The sequence below is a fragment of the Podarcis vaucheri genome (assembly GCF_965113315.1).
Source record: "Podarcis vaucheri genome assembly, chromosome: 11".
Lineage (NCBI taxonomy): Eukaryota > Metazoa > Chordata > Lepidosauria > Squamata > Lacertidae > Podarcis > Podarcis vaucheri.
In genome coordinates, this window is record NC_138749.1 from 62811725 (window position 1) to 62829973 (window position 18249).

Here is an 18249-nt window from a genome sequence, read left to right on the forward strand (position 1 = left end):
AATTATGTAAGTCCTGGTTGTATACTGTATTCAGGTATCAGCATTGCATCTTATCAGATATGAAGGCTGAGGAAGGGATAAATATTGGTGTGTGCCTTGCTTTTGCCGTGCAGTTGCCAAAACCAAGTAGTTTCCCCACTGGCTATCTTAGCTCTGTTTTGTACATATTCTTGAATACAATTTAAAGGGGGAAAAAGTGAAAAGTGCCACTCAATTTGATCTTTGGTGTTTGCTCCAAATGAGCATGTCCAAAATGAACGAAGGTACACAAAGCATCAGCCACGGCCTTCAGCACCAACCTCTCCCCCCTCTTGCCTCCCCAAGGCCCACTTATCTGGGGCTGGAGAAGGGAAAGGAGCAGGTGTAGCAGCAAGCACTCCAGTTCCACAGCAAAGCATTACGTCCCACTGAGGAAGGGACTGGAACTACAAGCCCCACCAGTTTCCACATCAGTTTCCACTGACAAAAAGGGAAGGACCCTCCTGTGTGGAGCTGGAGCATCTGCTTCACAGCCTCTCCTTTCTCCTGTTCCAGATGAGCACTTGCGAGGGCAAGGGAAGAACTCAGTGGGTACTCAAGGTGTGGATCTATTGGGAGATATTCACAGTCTGCTTGCAAAATGCTATAAACAGGCCATGCTTGACCTATACCTACTTAGAAGAAGTCAAACAAGGAAACATACTTTGATTTCTTGAGAGATTCCCTGCAGATAATACTTAAATAGCCCTGGTGTGAATTTTCAAAACATTTATGGAGCATTTGGCTGCCTCTACTCCTATTTATTTTCTCAAATAATGGTCGAAAATATATGAGATCATGTTTAACATTAGTTGCAACACTGCTGGGATTCATCCATCAGTATTATGAATTATACTGGATTATATCCATCAGTATTATGAATTCCCATCCGGAATGTTTACATGACGAAGCTCAGTTATTACTACATTGAGTTCTAGAAATATAATGCAAGTTATAGTTACTGACAGTGGGAAAGCTCTTAGTGTATATAAAAATTTCCATATCAAAGTGTGATCAAACAACGGTTGTAAAAAAAAAAGTTGTAAGGCTTTTCGGGGGGGGGGGTTTCTACTGATGAATTTTTCCTTTGGTTGTTTGCTGAATAGTAGTCTAGACAGTGAACTCTCTCCCACATTAGGAAGAAAACATTCAAAGAATTGAATCCAGACTGGATTGTGTGGAAAGACCTCAGCGCTACAGCTTTTGTCATCAGTTAATATGAAAAAACACACTCTTAAACTTAAAAAACAAAATCATATTACACCATTGCCAGGACTCAGCCAGACTTTGCAGATCTTTAGGACATGTACTTGGACCTAGAATCTGGGGTGACTATCAGGAACAAAGACATGTGGATGAGGTCTATATATCAGCTTCCTAACAAGAGACTTTCAGGCTGTGGTATTCAACAAAGTTTTATTCACAGTAGTGTCAATGAAATTAATGAACCTGTCATGTTCATTTATCTCAGTGGGTCTACTCTGAGTAAAACTTTATTGAATACCACCCAGTCAACCAAATATTTTTGTGGGGGGGAAACAGCATGATGCCAGACAAAGTATTGTGTGAAATACAACTGGCGTTTTTCTGGATTTATAACAAGTGGGTAATTATTGTAAACGGGTGAAAATAGGCCGTATTTCATCTGGGTTAAAGACTCAGTTTGGCACTCCCCACCACACACCCACACCCACACCCACACCCACACACACACAGAGGCTGGAAGCCTTAATGGTGCCCCCTGGAGGCTTCACCCGGGACAAAAAACCTCCCATAGCTACGGTTCAGGTGTAAGCATCTAAATAATCCCAGAACAAGGTTTAATTTTGATCAAGTTCAGGCTATATTTCCAAGTTAGATAAATATGATTTATTATTTACAGGTTCTGCCTTGTTGACAGAAGAGATGCAGTTTTCTTCATCTAAGGCAGGTATCTTCCACATTTAACCCCAACCCAAATATGCATTTGGGGACCCATTTTGTAATCTTTTAATCAATAGTAATTTCTGTGTTAATTGTGCACAGGGCTGAGCCTATGGACTTATTCTGTCTTCCTGTGTTTACATTTATTACGCTTCTCCTAGGCTCAGTCCTGTGCACAAGTAAGAATTGCTAGCATTCCTTACCTCAATACAGTGGTACCTCGAGTTAAGAACTTAATTCATTCTGGAAGTCCGTTCTTAACCTGAAACTGTTCTTAACCTGAGGTACCACTTTAGCTAATGGGGATTCCTGCTGCCGCCGCTGTACGATTTCTGTTCTCAACCTGAAGCAAAGTTCTTAACCCGAGAAAATATTTCTGGGTTAGCAGAGTCTGTAACCTGAAGCGTCTGTAACCTGAGGTACCACTGTAATATCTTCCTATATCGACCCCACAGCCTTTCCTTTAGCACTTAGGAATTGAGGTTGCCACTCACCTGGTTAGCCTGTCAGCATTTTGGACCTCTGTTTTGGCAGAGGGAGGGAGCTAACCTCTTTGTTGCCTATTGATGCCTTACTGTGCTCCTGAGGTAAGTACCAAATGTTATGGGGCTTTCCCTACAGCTGTTTCCTCCTCCTCCTCTTCTCCCTTTCTCAGCCTCAAGCCTACAGCCCCATCTCAACGTTTGTTTTCCGCAGTATGCTGGGAGAAGAATCCTGCCCTTCAAACTGGTCTTGGCTATTACTAGAGAAGTGTTCTGCAAATACTAACACCAGCAAGAGCCAATTGTCCCTGCCTCCTCGCACATAACAATGTGATGGATTTCAGACCCTTGGTAACACAGATTTATGGGTTGGGTGGTCTCATATTTTGATAGTTTCAGATATTACAGTAATTTGCTTCACTTTTCAAACAATCAGAGGCAATTTCAATTCATTAAATAAGTAATCATATATTTGTGTGTGTGTGTATGCACCAGTTATGAAAAAACTATGTTTTACAACAAAGATTAAGATGTGACAAGAAAAGTCATTTGCAGATAATATTACTGTATTAACTTTTTCCCAAGTACTGTATTGGTAACAATCTAATTATAACAAAAGCACTGCTTTACTTAAGACAGTATCAGCTTTTCAATTACCATCTCTTATTGTCCCTTATTCAAATTCTTATGTCTTTTTTATAATCCCGTACTCATGCCCTGTAAATTCAGCAATAGCAATGTGACAAGTGCTAGATGCTGGCTCAAAATTATGTTTCCAGTCTTGTGAAACCAACAAAAGGGAAGTTTGCCTGGTGCCTTCATTATACATGTTTAGGCGCCAGGCAAAAACATTCATTTTTAACCAGGCCTTTGGTTGATTTGATTGACATCCTATGCCCTTTTAAAATGTGGGTTTTTGTGTGTGGGGGGGGGTTATTGGGTTGTTTTTATTTTTATTATGTATTTTGTGGTTTTATATTTTGATTTTATTCTGTGAACCGCCCTGAGACCTCTGGGTATAAGTCAGTGTATAAATTAAATAAACAACAACAACAAAACAAGCTAAAGCAGGTTTTTCAATTTTATGGTTAATTTTAACTACTTTTATGCTATAGCCCTTTAGAATTGCTCCTGTACTCCTATTGTACACTGATTAGAAACTGTGGTTTAAAATAATATTTAAAATAAATGCAAGCAAGTACAATTGGTTATAAGTGATATGTTGCAGCCAAACAGTAACATTTGTAGTAGAGACATTGAATGGTATCTAAGTCATTCCCAGAATAGACTCAATGGATGTCACACCTAATCTGTCCAATTGATTTCAGTGAGACTACTCTACTTAAGTCTGGATACAAACCAATATTCTCAGAAACTAGGTATAATTCTCATTCATGCACACAAATATGGTCCCACATCTGGCTTTATTTTGTAAGAAACCGAAGATAGTAACTATAAAAGCTGATTGTATGTGCCACTTGCATATTTTTAGTTCACAAGCCAGAAACACTGATCTATGATAAACCACTAAGCAGTGGCTAAATATAAACTAACTTTAAGCAAGTGAGAGTCTACTAGAATATAACTACAGTCCAAATCCATCTTGATGTGGAGGCATATGCCCACATGTCTTAATTTTTCTCCAAATATCTCGATGTAAACGCAGCAAAAAGCCAAAAATGTGCAAAGGCTAATGTCTTAATGACTGTTCATATCACTCAAATCTTACTTTGCTTCCAGAGCCAGTGCAATGATTCCTGCAGCCATAGGTGCCGATGCTGATGTTCCCGTGTGGCTGTCTGTGCAACGCTGCCTCAAGTCTGTGGTGATCTGGGGAAAAGGAGAGTATGTAATTGATGGCATGGTTTATTCATTTATTTTTTTATTCCTTAGTTTTATATACTGCCCTTCGTTAAAAGATCTCAGAGCGGTTCACAAGATTGTAGGAATCAAAAACATGTTTCAGTTTCAAAAGTTTCAAAAACATGTTTCAAATGACTTATGAGCATGTGAAATATATTTAATTACTGATTGGGAAGAATTTTGTTTAATTTTTTTTAAAAAAACAGTCTTTGGTTTGAATTCTTTAAAGCAAGAGGATAAACTAGCTGCCTTGAAATTTCAAGCAACAGGTGAAATTGAAAGTCATTAAAATAATGGGTTTTATTACTGAGTTCTATCAGTTCATTAATTTTCAATATTGTATGCTAACATTGCATGAAAAATTAAACTCCACCCTGCTTAAGTTTTGTATTTGTCAAAAAATGAACTGAAGATCATTATTACCTGCACCATCAGTTGCTACAGAAAAGAAAGTTACCAAAACATAGGGTGTGGGGAGTAAAGCAGTCCACACTAGGCGTGGATATAAGCTGCTTGGAGAAAGGTTGGGTACTGTGCCTTGGCTACTCAAGTAGACATAATGATCCTCAGGAATATAATAGCCTGAGGGAACAATGTACAAAGCTGCTAAAACAATAATGTGGAATGCCGATTGGAAAGATAAATGCAATTGCCAGTAGAAAAGTTAACAGGGAGCCAAGAAGGTGACATACAATAGGAACTGAATTATGTATGTGCTAAAAAAAGCTTGGAAGTCAGAATAACAATATGCAGGGAAGAAACTTATGTGAAAATAAAATTCTTACTTTCTCAACAGTTGTCAGGAATAAAACAAATACCCCACGCCAAGTCTAATACTACTGCATTCAGGTGCACTCAAGAAATAATGGCAATACAGTGGTACCTCAGGTTACATACGCTTCAGATTACATACGCTTCAGGTTACAGACTCTGCTAACCCAGAAATAGTACCTCGGGTTAAGAACTTTGCTTCAGGATGAGAACAGAAATTGTGCTCCAGCGGCGCGGCAGCAGCAGGAGGCCCCATTAGCTAAAGTGGTACCTCAGGTTAAGAACAGTTTCAGATTAAGAACGGACCTTTGGAACGAATTAACCCGAGGTACCACTGTATAAGAACACTACTTCTATCTATATATCATGGGCTTGACATATCCCTGAGTTCTAAAACTTTGTCACAGCTATCCTTCATAAATAATGGCATACTAGTTTGACTCTAATCAGGGCCATAGCAAGAAATATTATTGTTGTTGCTGTTATTATTTGATTAAATAGACACCCCATAAAAGAAAATATTATTGGTTGTTTACAAACTTAATTTTTTTTTAAAAAAAACTTGCATTCATCATATACGAACTACTAACAAAAACAATCCCATGAATCATATCAACAGCAGCAACAGTGAAACAATCAGAAGTATATGGACCATACAACCTGCAACAATCTACTTAACCTGGTGTTGGAAAGTTGTTAAAAGTTTGTGCCAGGCAGGCTTAGCTGAGAGAGCATTCCATAGCTGGGAGGCCACAACTGAAAAAGTCCCCTTCCATGACACCACCCTCTGGTAGCTGTTGTAGTGGTGGGAGATAAGGGTAAAGATAAGGGGTCGGGTGGCGCTGTGAGTTTAACCACAGAGCCGAGGACTTGCCGATCAGAAGGTTGGCGGTTCGAATCCCCACGATGGGGTGAGCTCCCGTTGCTCGGTCCCTGCTCCTGCCAACCTAGCAGTTCGAAAGCACGTCAAAGTGCAAGTAGATAAATAGGTACCGCTCCGGCGGGAAGGTAAACGGCGTTTCTGTGCGCTGCTCTGGTTTGCCAGAAGTGGCTTAGTCATGTTGGCCACGTGACCCAGAAGCTCTACGCCGGCTCCCTCGGCCAATAAAGCGAGATGAGCGCCACAACCCCAGAGTCGGCCACGACTGGACCTAATGGTCAGGGGTCCCTTTACCTTTACCTTACTAGCCCAAGATGTGGTTCTGCATTAAGAAGAATTCATATGGTGACTCTCCTACTAGCAATAACACTTTAAGAAGTCTTGCTGCATCATCCAGATGCCACCCATCCTCATGGTGCTGCCTGAAACAGATTGCTTTTCCTTACTCCATGGCAGGCTCAACCCTAAGAGGGGAGTCATTGTAAGTCAATGCAAAACAACAAAACCTTAATACAAGTACTCATATTTGTCTGCTGATTAAGTTTCCTTCTATTCAAATTATAAAGGCTGAAAATAAATGTTAAGTGTTTGACAGTTATCAGTCATGCCTTTGAATTCACTATTCAGAGAGACTGGAAAGCAGTGCTGCTTAATTCTTGCAGTAAACATATAGAGAACAGAATCACATGCGCTTGTGGTGTTGCTTAAGCCCTCAAACAAGGAACACCTAAGAAACAGAAGCCATTCAAAAAAGAGAAACACACTGTTGCCTTTCAGCGCTTATAGCACATGAAAACTCTGTTGGGTCAGTTTCAGAAATTAGCAGAGAAAGGGAGTGCAGGCCTAGCCTCATGACCAAAGAGAGAAACATGCAACTGGTTTGGGATGTTCAGCTCTAGCAGTTTTCTTCATCCCATGCTAGATGCCAACCTCTTACTTTAACTTCTGTAAAAAAACAGGCTTTCATGCAGGATCAGTGTGAATGGGAGCTGTGCAAGCTGTTTTTGCTTGGTTAGACTCTTCCAAGGTTTTCCTCAGTTCCTCAATTCCCAGGACAGGTGTTGGCTGTTTTTGGATTGCAGCCGTGAGATGGGAAAGCCTGTTTTGTGAGCAGCTTCCATGTGGGCAAGTCCTGGATCCAAGCTGATTTCCCCCCCAGTTGTTTGTTTTAGTAGATTTCATACATGATCTACAGTAGAACTAAAACTGTGGGCAACAATCCTACATACAATCAATCACAATTTTGAGTTTCAGCTAATTAAAGAGCCATTTCCTTGGCAAGTATGTTGAAGAAAACTCATTGAGATGTCCCATTTTAGGTCAACAGCAGTTAAGATATTTAGATGAAAGTCTTAAGGCTTAACACGATTCCCCCCCCCCCCCCGGTGAATGGTTGCTGCTAAGATTGCCTTGTCAGGGACAGCTTGTATCCATCTTCAAAAACGAAGAGTGGGACCACCAAGAAGCAAGCAACCTTCAAGAAGAAAAATGATGTTTGAGATTCCAGGACCACTGAAGAACAACCTCATTAATCACAATGTAGAAATGTGACGTTTGGCAGGGGTATAAATTTGACATAAAAAGAGGATGAGTGTGTGAAAGATGTCAGTCCATTCAAGAGGGCAGGGACTGCACTAATTCTCCATCTTTTAACCACAGCTGATTAAACCCGCCTGTTCCATATGCTATCCCAACTGCTATCTCATGTTTGAGCTTGGCAATTATTTTAACGTGCCAGGTAAAATGACTTCAACTGAACTCAAATAACCATTTCATACGACTGGCACTATATAAATTTACATGACCAAAACAGCATAGTTTCATAGATTTCAGAACAAGTGTAATCTTTCTAATAAATGTGGAAAAAGAAGCCTGACATGCCATTCCTATTGCAACATTCCTGCAATACTACAATGGTTGTGTGGTTAATGATTTTAGAACCTCTAAATAGTATTATTTGTTTGCTTTGTGAGCAGAACTGGGATTTTGCCCTTCTAAAGGAGGCCTGGCTGTGGGTTACACGCCACAGCTGACAGCCCATCCATCCCCAGGGCCATCTGTTAGCTGGGGCCGGCTGCCTTTCAAAGGACTTTGCAGGCATGGATAACACTGGCTATCAGCAAGCACAATCTATGCCTTCACATAACTTTGTTCCCAAGGAGCGGGACTGGGATGGGGTGCCATCAAGAATTGATACATGACTTCAGATATGTCTAGCCACTCCATTCTAGCCTTGCTGCCAGGCAAGGGATGCTACATCCAATTTAGGATGTACGAATCTCTAAGGGGTTGGGGAGAGGAAGATTGCTGTAGTCTATCAGGCAGTATGATCCTCAGCTAATTCTGCTGCCCCCCCCCCAGCTTTTGATGTTCAGTTGCACTCTTTAAGGGTCTCATTATGAATTTTCAGGATGAGCAGTTTTGTGCTTACCTGCACCTATCTAGATGACTAAGTTGCAACACGTTTCTTCAAGTGACTTGCTCTGATATTAGGGAGAAACTGCATTTCTATGCAGCTATTATGAAGGCATGCTATTGGGAAAGGTCAATTATTCAGGTCAAACATAGTTCCCTTGCTAATCACATTATCACTGTTTTGATCTTAAACCTATCACCATAGATTTCATGTTTCTTTCTTGAGCCTGTAATGTTTGTAACATTATTAACCTGTTAAAGGTTTCGAGTTGGTTGTTCCTCAAAGTGAAAATACAACCCTAATGGAATCTTGAAGGAATCATTTCTTTCCTATTGTGGCACTTTATGATAGAAGGGCAAACAACATGCTAAACTGAGTTTTTTTTTTGTTTGTTTGTTAACTGAATCTGAATACGCAATACAGTGGTACCTCGGGTTACAGACCCTTCAGGTTACAGACTCCACTAACCCAGAAATAGTGCTTCAGGTTAAGAACTTTGCTTCAGGATGAGAACAGAAATTGTGCTCCGGCGGTGCGGCAGCAGCAGGAGGCCCCATTAGCTAAAGTGGTGCTTCAGGTTAAGAACATTTTCAGGTTAAGTACGGACCTCTGGAACAAATTAAGTACTTAACCAGTACTTACTACTGTGTAAAACTCTGAAATTTGGACCAGCTTATGTGTAAATGCACATCACTTGATTTCTTATGCATGTATTACTCAGTACTTGAAGACTCTTAGCTGAAGTTTAAAAGTTTTGTTTTTGAGGTGATGTGAGATGCTTTGAACTGCAGCATTTGGCCTGTGAAAGACTCATCTCCTCATGTGAGAACTTGCTGTTGCAGGAATCATCACATCAAGTGAGCATCCTTGTGTGAACCAACTCTAATGTGAATGTGGGAAATCTATACATATACCTCACTAATACGTACAGTAAGTATAATTGGTATATTTAAACATGTATTATCAGGCTCATGTATGGGAAGCATTTAGCTTATGAAATGTTGAGCTGGATTGTTAGAAAGATATAAAAGAAACACAAAGAGGGGAAAAAAATTAAGGCAACTCCTAGGACAGGAGTTCTGTAACTACTGCTGAATGTTGTCAATTTATTTCTTCGTTTTTACTGAAATATTCGAATAATTCCACACACAAGTCCCCTCCCCACAAATATTTCCTTTTGTACACTGATTATGCAATTTCCATGTTTTAATGTTGTTTTCATTCCAATTCCAATATGTCTGTATGTATATATCTGTATAGTCAGACAAATTAAACATAATTCATTAATTCTAACATTCAGTCTTTCTGATGAGAAGTTTTCCCCATGTAATGGCCCACTATATACGGCCCACACAGGGAGTGGTTCTGTGTCAGAGGATAAATGGGCAGCCCCTCCCCCCCCCCGCTGTCTGTTAGTTAGAAAGACAAAAGGCCAAAGTTGAGAACTGAGTTATGTTAGCTAAGAAGATAGAAACAAAAGCTGCAGGCTGGATTTCCATTTTGAGCCCCTCCATCGTAGGATCAACTTGCACATATGTGTAAATAAACCGTATATCACAAAGACACCAGAGTCTTTCCTGTGCCTCATTCTGAAGGAAACCTGAATCTCACACCACTGGGAGATTAGGATGGGGCACAACAATATATTACAACAGCTATTATGGAAGCACTTGCTATGAGAAAGCCTGACTATGCATTGCACCCCGCATGGGACTCTCAGCAAGGCCACCAACACTTTTAGCTGTACTATTATTAAATAATTTTAAATGCACAAATTACTCTAAGTATGGTGTGTTAGAGATTCACATGGTATGTATCAGAAAGCCTTACCGACTAACTTACCTATTCTCAGGAAGCAATGTGCTCTAAATTAAATCATGTTTCCAAAGAAACAGGAAGTGGGAAACATCAGTATTGCACAAGAGGAGGAAGATATAAAATATATTACCATGAACCAAAGGACCCACAACAAGATGATGAGAAATTTCATCAGAGGAATACGATTTACTGGGGAACTGAATAATCTGTTTTCCTATTATTATTATTATTATTATTAATCAATGAGACGAAGGAAGTAAGCCACACACAGATACATTTAAAAAGTAGATATGAATAGAAATATTACTGGAATGATGAATTACCTCAGAATTTGTCTTTAAATTAATCATTTGAAAACAGCAAAATTTCCAGGAGAGATGGTTAATATCCCAGATTACTAGAAGAAATGATAGACAATATTTTGAAAAACAGCTGATCTTAACTCCTTATTAGTAAGTAGCAAGAGACTGAAAAGGAGAAAATGTTGGGACAAATTTTTAAGGATGATGGAAAAATAGTAAAAGAACTGAACAGGAATTTTTCCTTCAATAGGATGATGATCAGGAGTTTTTGTTTCGTTTTGTTTATTTGACTTTTGTGCAAACCAGTTTTTGCTTGTTTGTGCAAACCAATTTTTGCTTGCACAAAGTGGTTGAGAAATATAAGTACTGATTTTCTACTCCTTTGAATGTGCCTGGTGTTCTGAGCAAAATTTTCTAGCTCAAAAAATATATTCATCTGCATAAAGCCTTAGTTGATATACTTTCCTTTCCCACAAGATGAGTTAAAGACATGCTTTGATAGTGTTGAAAAGATTACATACTATTTTCCTGTCATAGGATTCTCCGCTGCTGTAAGTTGTGGCAAGTGTAGATGCGCATTCTTCCAGATACCAAGGTTTCCGCCCACTTTCAGCTGTGCTGCTGATGGAGATCGTGTAGATGCTATTGGTGTAGCCATCACAGGAACAATGGTCCTTACTCCTTCCACCATTTCCAGAAGCCCAAACATAAATGGAACCCAAGCTGTTTCGGCCCTATTTGAAATAAGTAGGGAAAGGGTAGTTAATGCAATTTAGTAAGCATGTAAGTATACCTTATTTGTTCTCTTTTTTTTGGGGGGGGGTGCTATTTACAGCACAATCCCATACCTTTCTCCCCATAAACAAGTCCCACTGAGTTAAATGAGTTCCTCCCACATATGTGGGGTCAGGATAGAATATTCCCTGAAACCAATATATAGCTTGATTACCACTGCAGCCCTCTTTCCCCCAGAATAACTTGCTTGGAGGTGAGCTGAGCAAATGGTGGGAAACTGCCTACTTTTAAGTACCTGAACTGGCCCAGACACAATGGAACAAATATTTCTGGTTTAAAATCTAATTTACATCTTAATTGCTATTGATCATTCATATAGGATTTGCAGTGTACCTTTATTATCTCTGAGAGCATAAAATTCCAAGATATCTGTGCATTTTTACTTGCTGGATTTCTTGTCCTCTTATTTTCCATTTCTCAAATTTCCAAGAATTAGAGAAGGCCAGAATTTTTGTCTTCTCATAATTTATTGAGAGTTTATTGGTTTCACAATAGGAAACCAGAGAGAATAGAAGACATTTCCGAGCTATTGTCGTCAGTGATAATAAGGCCATATCATTTGCATACAGTAACAGTGGGACCGGGATTTGATTGATTTTGGGGGCATGTGATTCTATTTTTTGAACATGCTCTGGAAGATCTGATAAAAATAAATTAAAAAGAAAAGGGGCAAGAATACACCCTTGTTTTACATCTTTCGTATTAGGAATGTTGGAATTGAGGTGACCTTTGGCATTGTGTTTGATCTGGCAGATGTTACAGGGATATAAATTCTGTATTAAGATCAGCAAGTGTTGATTGCTTCCTAACTCTACAAGCTTCTTCCACAATATCACATGATCAACTGATTCAAAGGCACCATGAAAATCTGTGAAAACTGAATAAATCTTAGACTTGTTTTGAAGTCTATATTTTTCAACCAAATGTGTAAGTATGAGACAATGGTCTAAGATAGAGCAGCCTTTGGAAAAACCTATTTGTTCTTTTCCCTGGTAAGTTTAGATTTTTCATCCAGGTAAGTAATTTAAGTAAATGGCACTATTTAGCAGGAAGAAACTCCTATGAAATTCCTTGTTATTACATATTTTTCATGGCTGTTTATTTGTATATATCTTAAAATTTTATATATGGATGTTTTATGATGGCTTATATTTGCAATGCCTAATAAAGGTTTAGTGAAGGAAGGAAGTATTTTGATATGCTTTGGCTACTTAATCTGACTGTATACAATTTCTTCCATTTAAGTCCCATGGAAACCAATGGAATAAGCTAGTTTCAACTAACAGTCAAAAAAGGGGGAAAGGTATACAGTCAAAAAAGGGGAAAAGAGAGGACCCAAATAATTATCGCCCAGTCAGTCTGACATCAATATCAGGGAAGATTCTGGAGCAGATCATTAAGCAAACAGTCTGTGAGCACCTAGAAAGGAATGGTGTGATCACCAATAGTCAGCATGGATTTCTAAAAAAAAAGTTATGTCAGACTAACCTGATCTCGTTTTTTGACAGAATTACAAGCCTGGTAGATGAAGGGAACGCAGTGGATGTAGCCTACCTTGATTTCAGCAAGGCATTCGACAAGGTGCCCCATGATATTCTTGTAAAGAAGCTGGTAAAATGCGGTCTTGACTATGCTACCACTCAGTGGATTTGTAACTGGCTGACTGACCGAACCCAAAGGGTGCTCATCAATGGTTCCTCTTCATCCTGGAGAAGAGTGACTAGTGGGGTGCCACAGGGTTCTGTCTTGGGCCCGGTCTTATTCAACATCTTTATCAACGACTTGGATGATGGACTCAAGGGCATCCTGATCAAATTTGCAGATGACACCAAACTGGGAGGGGTGGCTAACACCCCAGAGGACAGGATCACACTTCAAAACGACCTTGACAGATTAGAGAACTGGGCCAAAACAAACAAGATGAACTTTAACAGGGAGAAATGTAAAGTATTGCACTTGGGCAAAAAAAAAAATGAGAGGCACAAATACAAGATGGGTGACACCTGGCTTGAGAGCAGTACACGTGAAAAGGATCTAGGAGTCTTGGTTGACCACAAACTTGACATGAGCCAACAGTGTGACGCAGCAGCTAAAAAAGCCAATGCAATTCTGGGCTGCATCAATAGGAGTATATCATCTAGATCAAGAGAAGTAATAGTGCCACTGTATTCTGCTCTGGTCAGACCTCACCTGGAGTACTGTGTTCAGTTCTGGGCACCACAGTTCAAGAAGGACACTGACAAACTAGAACGTGTCCAGAGGAGGGCAACCAAAATGGTCCAAGGCCTGGAAACGATACCTTATGAGGAACGGCTAAGGGAGCTGGGCATGTTTAGCCTGGAGAAGAGGAGGTTAAGGGGTGATATGATAGCCATGTTCAAATATATAAAAGGATGTCACATAGAGGAGGGAGAAAGGTTGTTTTCTGCTGCTCCGGAGAAGCGGACACGGAGCAATGGATCCAAACTACAAGAAAGAAGATTCCACCTAAACATTAGGAAGAACTTCCTGACAGTAAGAGCTGTTCAACAGTGGAATTTGCTGCCAAGGAGTGTGGTGGAGTCTCCTACTTTGGAGGTCTTTAAGCAGAGGCTTGACAACCATATGTCAGGAGTGCTCTGATGGTGTTTCCTGCTTGGCAGGGGGTTGGACTCGATGGCCCTTGTGGTCTCTTCCAACTCTATGATTCTATGATTCTAACTTTAGCTGGACTGAGGTTTCTGTGTATGAGGTACAGTACACAATTAAGCATTGCAATTCAATTAGCACTATAGAAAACACATACTATTCCCAATTCATCATTCAAATCTGAGCATTTGTATCTTCCATGTGAATGTGGAATTATTTTAATTCACAGCTCTCTGCTATGATCTGTTTTTCAACTCACTGATCTCTTTCAAGGAACGATTAAAAATCTTTGCTATTTCTAAAGAAAGACCACTTCTTACATTCTGATCTCATACTAATTACCATCTATAATTTCTCTTCACAAATGTATCGTTTAAAAATTAAAGACATGAAAAATAACCTTTTAAAAAACCAAAGGTTTGGATTCTATTGTCTTTGCTATCTGTGTGGTTAATTTCCTCTCTTTGGATTACAAAATTATTAGTACCAAATTGCCTGCTGTTGCCCACAGCTTCTCCTGTTCTAATCTCTCCAGGTCACTGATTCTGTCTTCCTGTATATTTCCTACCACTTAAGATTTAGTTTTCTTTCTCCCAGCCAATTTGGTTACTGTTGAACTGACTAAAGAAAGAAGGGAAGGGGGGAAAAGTAAAGAAAGACTCATTAACTAACTTCAGTTCACATTCAGTATACCTGTCAGTCAGAGAAATGTGATGGTGCTGATTTAGGCAAGAGTTTATTAATTTTATTTTAGGTGATGTGATGAAAACCAAATACTTAAAGTCAACACTGTATAACTCTAAACTACATTTTTCTTCCATCAACAGGCTATTAACACAGTGAGACATTTTCCATGATTGACTGGTGCTAATTTCTCACTGGCCTTGAATGCAAGTTTGGAGGGAATGAACTGTTATCTACAGGCAAATCTGGAAGCACATATTGCCATGTCAAATCCCAAAATATAATCTCTTGGATATAGAGTGTTTCTTATTGTATTTGGTATTATTCAGCTCTGCAGAGTTCAGAGATAATTTTTCTTCTGGCCTAATTAGCTAGGGCTTATACCACTTTTTGGTTCCTTCCAGAAATACTGGCAATGAGTTTTGCTAGTTAAGCAGTTTATATCCTGTTTCCGCCACAATTTTCAAATGCTAAGAACCCTGAAACAACCATCAAGAACCTATTGGTGAAACTGAAGGGAAAGAGGATCTTAAGACACTCATATGTTGTATAGAGCCCAGAATGTACATTAGGTTTTTCCCTGTCCCCCCAGTCTCTATTCCTGCACAAAGTCAGCTTAATGGTTTCTGGTTCATAGTAAATTGTGTTGCCACAGCTATTTATTGGCTGGTATCTATAGTCACAGAAGACAAGCTTTTGCAAGCTTCATAAATTTTATTTAAAAGAAATGGTATGAATGTATCTGAATCAGGTTGCTATTATTTTGCTTTTAATAGAGGGGAAAATGAGAAAGGTGCCAAGTTAAAAAGCAAAAATATTGTCCAGGATTTTAAGGAGCATTTTTATTCTAGACTGTTGCAGAGGACGGATTTTAAATGCACAAATTGGCATGAATATGCTGAAGTATCATAACAGGCTATGTAGTAACTCAGAATTTTGCTTTTCTTTAGAATAACAGCCAGAACAGCTTCAAGCTATTCCCCAAAGAGCTATAATTAGTATTTAACAGTGCAAACATAAGAAAACAAAAGCTGCTGCTGGCTGGAATCTGAAATCGGAACCTGTGGAATGCAAGACATTTTACTTTCCCAAACACAATAAAGTCAGCAACATAACCACATATTGTGTATTTTCACTCTGGCTAACAGTTCAAGCTGTTAGTAGTAGTAGTAGCCTAGCTTTCCTCCTCAAGAGAGAAGTATTTCTGAACATTTTTGTCACTAGATAGATGCTCTGAGATCTTGAAAACAACCTTATATTCACATTTGGTTGTATTAAATATCTTCAACGTAGATTGTGATAAAGATTTTTTTAAGGGTGATAATTTGCTTAAGTCACGGAGCAGACCCACTGAATAATTTCAGTGGGTCTACTCTGTGACTTAGTTGGATAACACCCAATAATGTCTCCAAATGTCAGAGAGGCAATACACTTATTTATTTTCAAAGTCCAACAAACTCAAACACCCTGAATCAGAATCCCATTCTGCTCTATGCGAGTTTGGGCAAGTAGAAAATTAATTTTATGAAATGGTACCTGACCCCTTTAATTAATTATCTCAAAATTAATTACTGTATCTCAAAATCAGAATTTTAACTTACTACTGTACTTATAGATGATATTTAATGGCACAAGTTTTGCATTTTTAGGGTTAAATTAGACATGACTGCAATTGCACACATCTCTCCCCCCCCCCCCCGCTCCTGACATTTTTAAAACCAAAAGCAACTGTGAAGGCAGCATATTTAAGTGGAATAATGGTGGCAAGCTGCTTAACTCCTTTCTCACCTCCTGCACATAGCTGCCTTTCTACCCAGGGGGAAAAGAGACAGATACAAAATCTATTATGGAAAAGGGGAAAACAATTTGGGACTATTACTAGGTATGTGTGTCTTTTAACTATGGAATATGTGGCATGCTGCTTTATGCTTTAACAACACCCCCAAGCCTCTGGTGCCCGAAATGGTCACCCCCCTCTTGCGGAGTTTGTAAACTGAATCGTTCTTAAACTGGACTGTTCTTTAACCGAGGTACCACTGTACCTTAATCATTTTGAACACTACAGTACATTCCATGAATTCTTCTGTGATGGAATCAACTGATGCATGCCCCAGCCAGAAGCCACTGTGCTGCAGTATTTAGAATGTCAGACTAGGACCTAGGAAACCAGGGTTAAAATCCCCATTTGGCCATGAAGATCACTGGGTGATACTGAGCCAGTGACTGCCTCTTTGGCAAACCCACCTCCCAGGGGTGTTGTGTAAGGGGGGAAACCATGGTACGCCATCCTGAGCTTTTTAGAGAAAAGCAATAAATAAATAATAATAAATGCATAAATGCTCAAATGTGTGCATACCTATATATAAAAACCATATTTATCTCTTCAAGAATGTGCTTGTATACACACAACTCCCAATTTGTGTGTGTTCAAATTGTGCTCAACTGTGCACATGTGCACTTTTCCAGCACCAAAAGGAGGCAGGGCAGAACGGGGTGGAATGGAAGGGGCTGACACCTGTGGCAGCCAGGAACAGACCCCTCATGTAAGCGGGGATTCCAGAGTACACTTACTTCAGTTTTATGTTAACTCATTTAACGTCATTTATCAAAAGCTTCTAAGACAGTGAATTGAAATTTTACATTTAAACTGGAGAACCTGCACAGTGGTGCCTCACAAGACGAAAAGAATCCATTCCGCGAGTCTCTTCATCTTGCGAAGCACGGCTATTAGCGGATTAGCGCTATTAGCGGCTTAGTGGATCAGCTGATAAGCGGTTTAGCAGCTTAGCAGCTTAGCGGATCAGCTGATAAGCGGCTTAGTGGATCAGCTGTTAAGCGGCTTAGCGGATCAGCTGATAAGCGGCTTAGCGGCTTGGGAAAAAGGGGGGGAAAGGGGGGAAAACCCACAGGAACTCACAAGACATTTTCGTCTTGCGAAGCAAGCCCATAGGAGATTCGTTTTGTGAAGCACCTCCAAAACGGAAAACTCTTTCTTCTAGCGAGTTTTCCGTCTTGCGAGGCATTCGTCTTGCGGGGCACCACTGTATCTTGAACATGGAGTAATTGGACCTGAGAGCAGTATAGAAATGGACAGAGTGGCTGATTCATCTACTTTTTCTCCACTGTCTGTGTCTCTCCATAATATGCCAATAACAAGATGAGCAGGCAATAGAAGTAATTAAAAAGCTGCCTCCTGTGATATCACACAGTGATTTTGAGACTGCAGAAGGTACAGAAAATGGAAGGGGGACAAAAGAAACAACAACAATTCAGCTGTGCAGTATATGTGAACTGACAAAAATAAGGTGGGTGGGTATTATTACTTCTGTATAGAAAACAATATAGAGGGAAACGCAGTATTGTAATATTTCACTGAACATTCTTTGGTCATCCTTAAGACGGCCCAATGAAAGGGTTTAGAAAAACGCACAAAATTTTTCTTGCAAATCCCATGCCTATAGGTTTCATGGGGAAATAAAGGAAGCTTATTTCATGGAAGGCAACCAATGCCAAGACTAAAAACAACAACATACAATTTACTTTGGAAGCAGGACTAAGTAGACTTAGTTGGAAAATGTCCATAACATCCAGTACTTAGGACCACAGCCTACTGAGCAGTTAGAATTCATAAAATACAATTGTTACCCTTTGGACTGATGCTTTGGACTC

The 18249-nt window shown here is 39.6% G+C and overlaps 1 protein-coding gene across 5 annotated transcripts in view; it reads right to left on the minus strand.

Annotated features, from left to right (window-relative positions):
- Positions 1 to 18249, minus strand: part of LOC309542668 (proprotein convertase subtilisin/kexin type 5-like) — a 169289-nt gene that overhangs the window by 42338 nt on the left and 108702 nt on the right. For all 5 annotated transcript variants that reach the window (XM_082241529.1, XM_082241531.1, XM_082241533.1 and 2 more), the window contains 2 exons: positions 10995 to 11207; positions 4153 to 4253 (listed from right to left, as the gene is read on the minus strand). In XM_082241529.1, coding sequence (XP_082097655.1) covers positions 4153 to 4253; positions 10995 to 11207 — 314 coding nt within the window. The remainder of the gene's footprint in view (positions 1 to 4152; positions 4254 to 10994; positions 11208 to 18249) is intronic.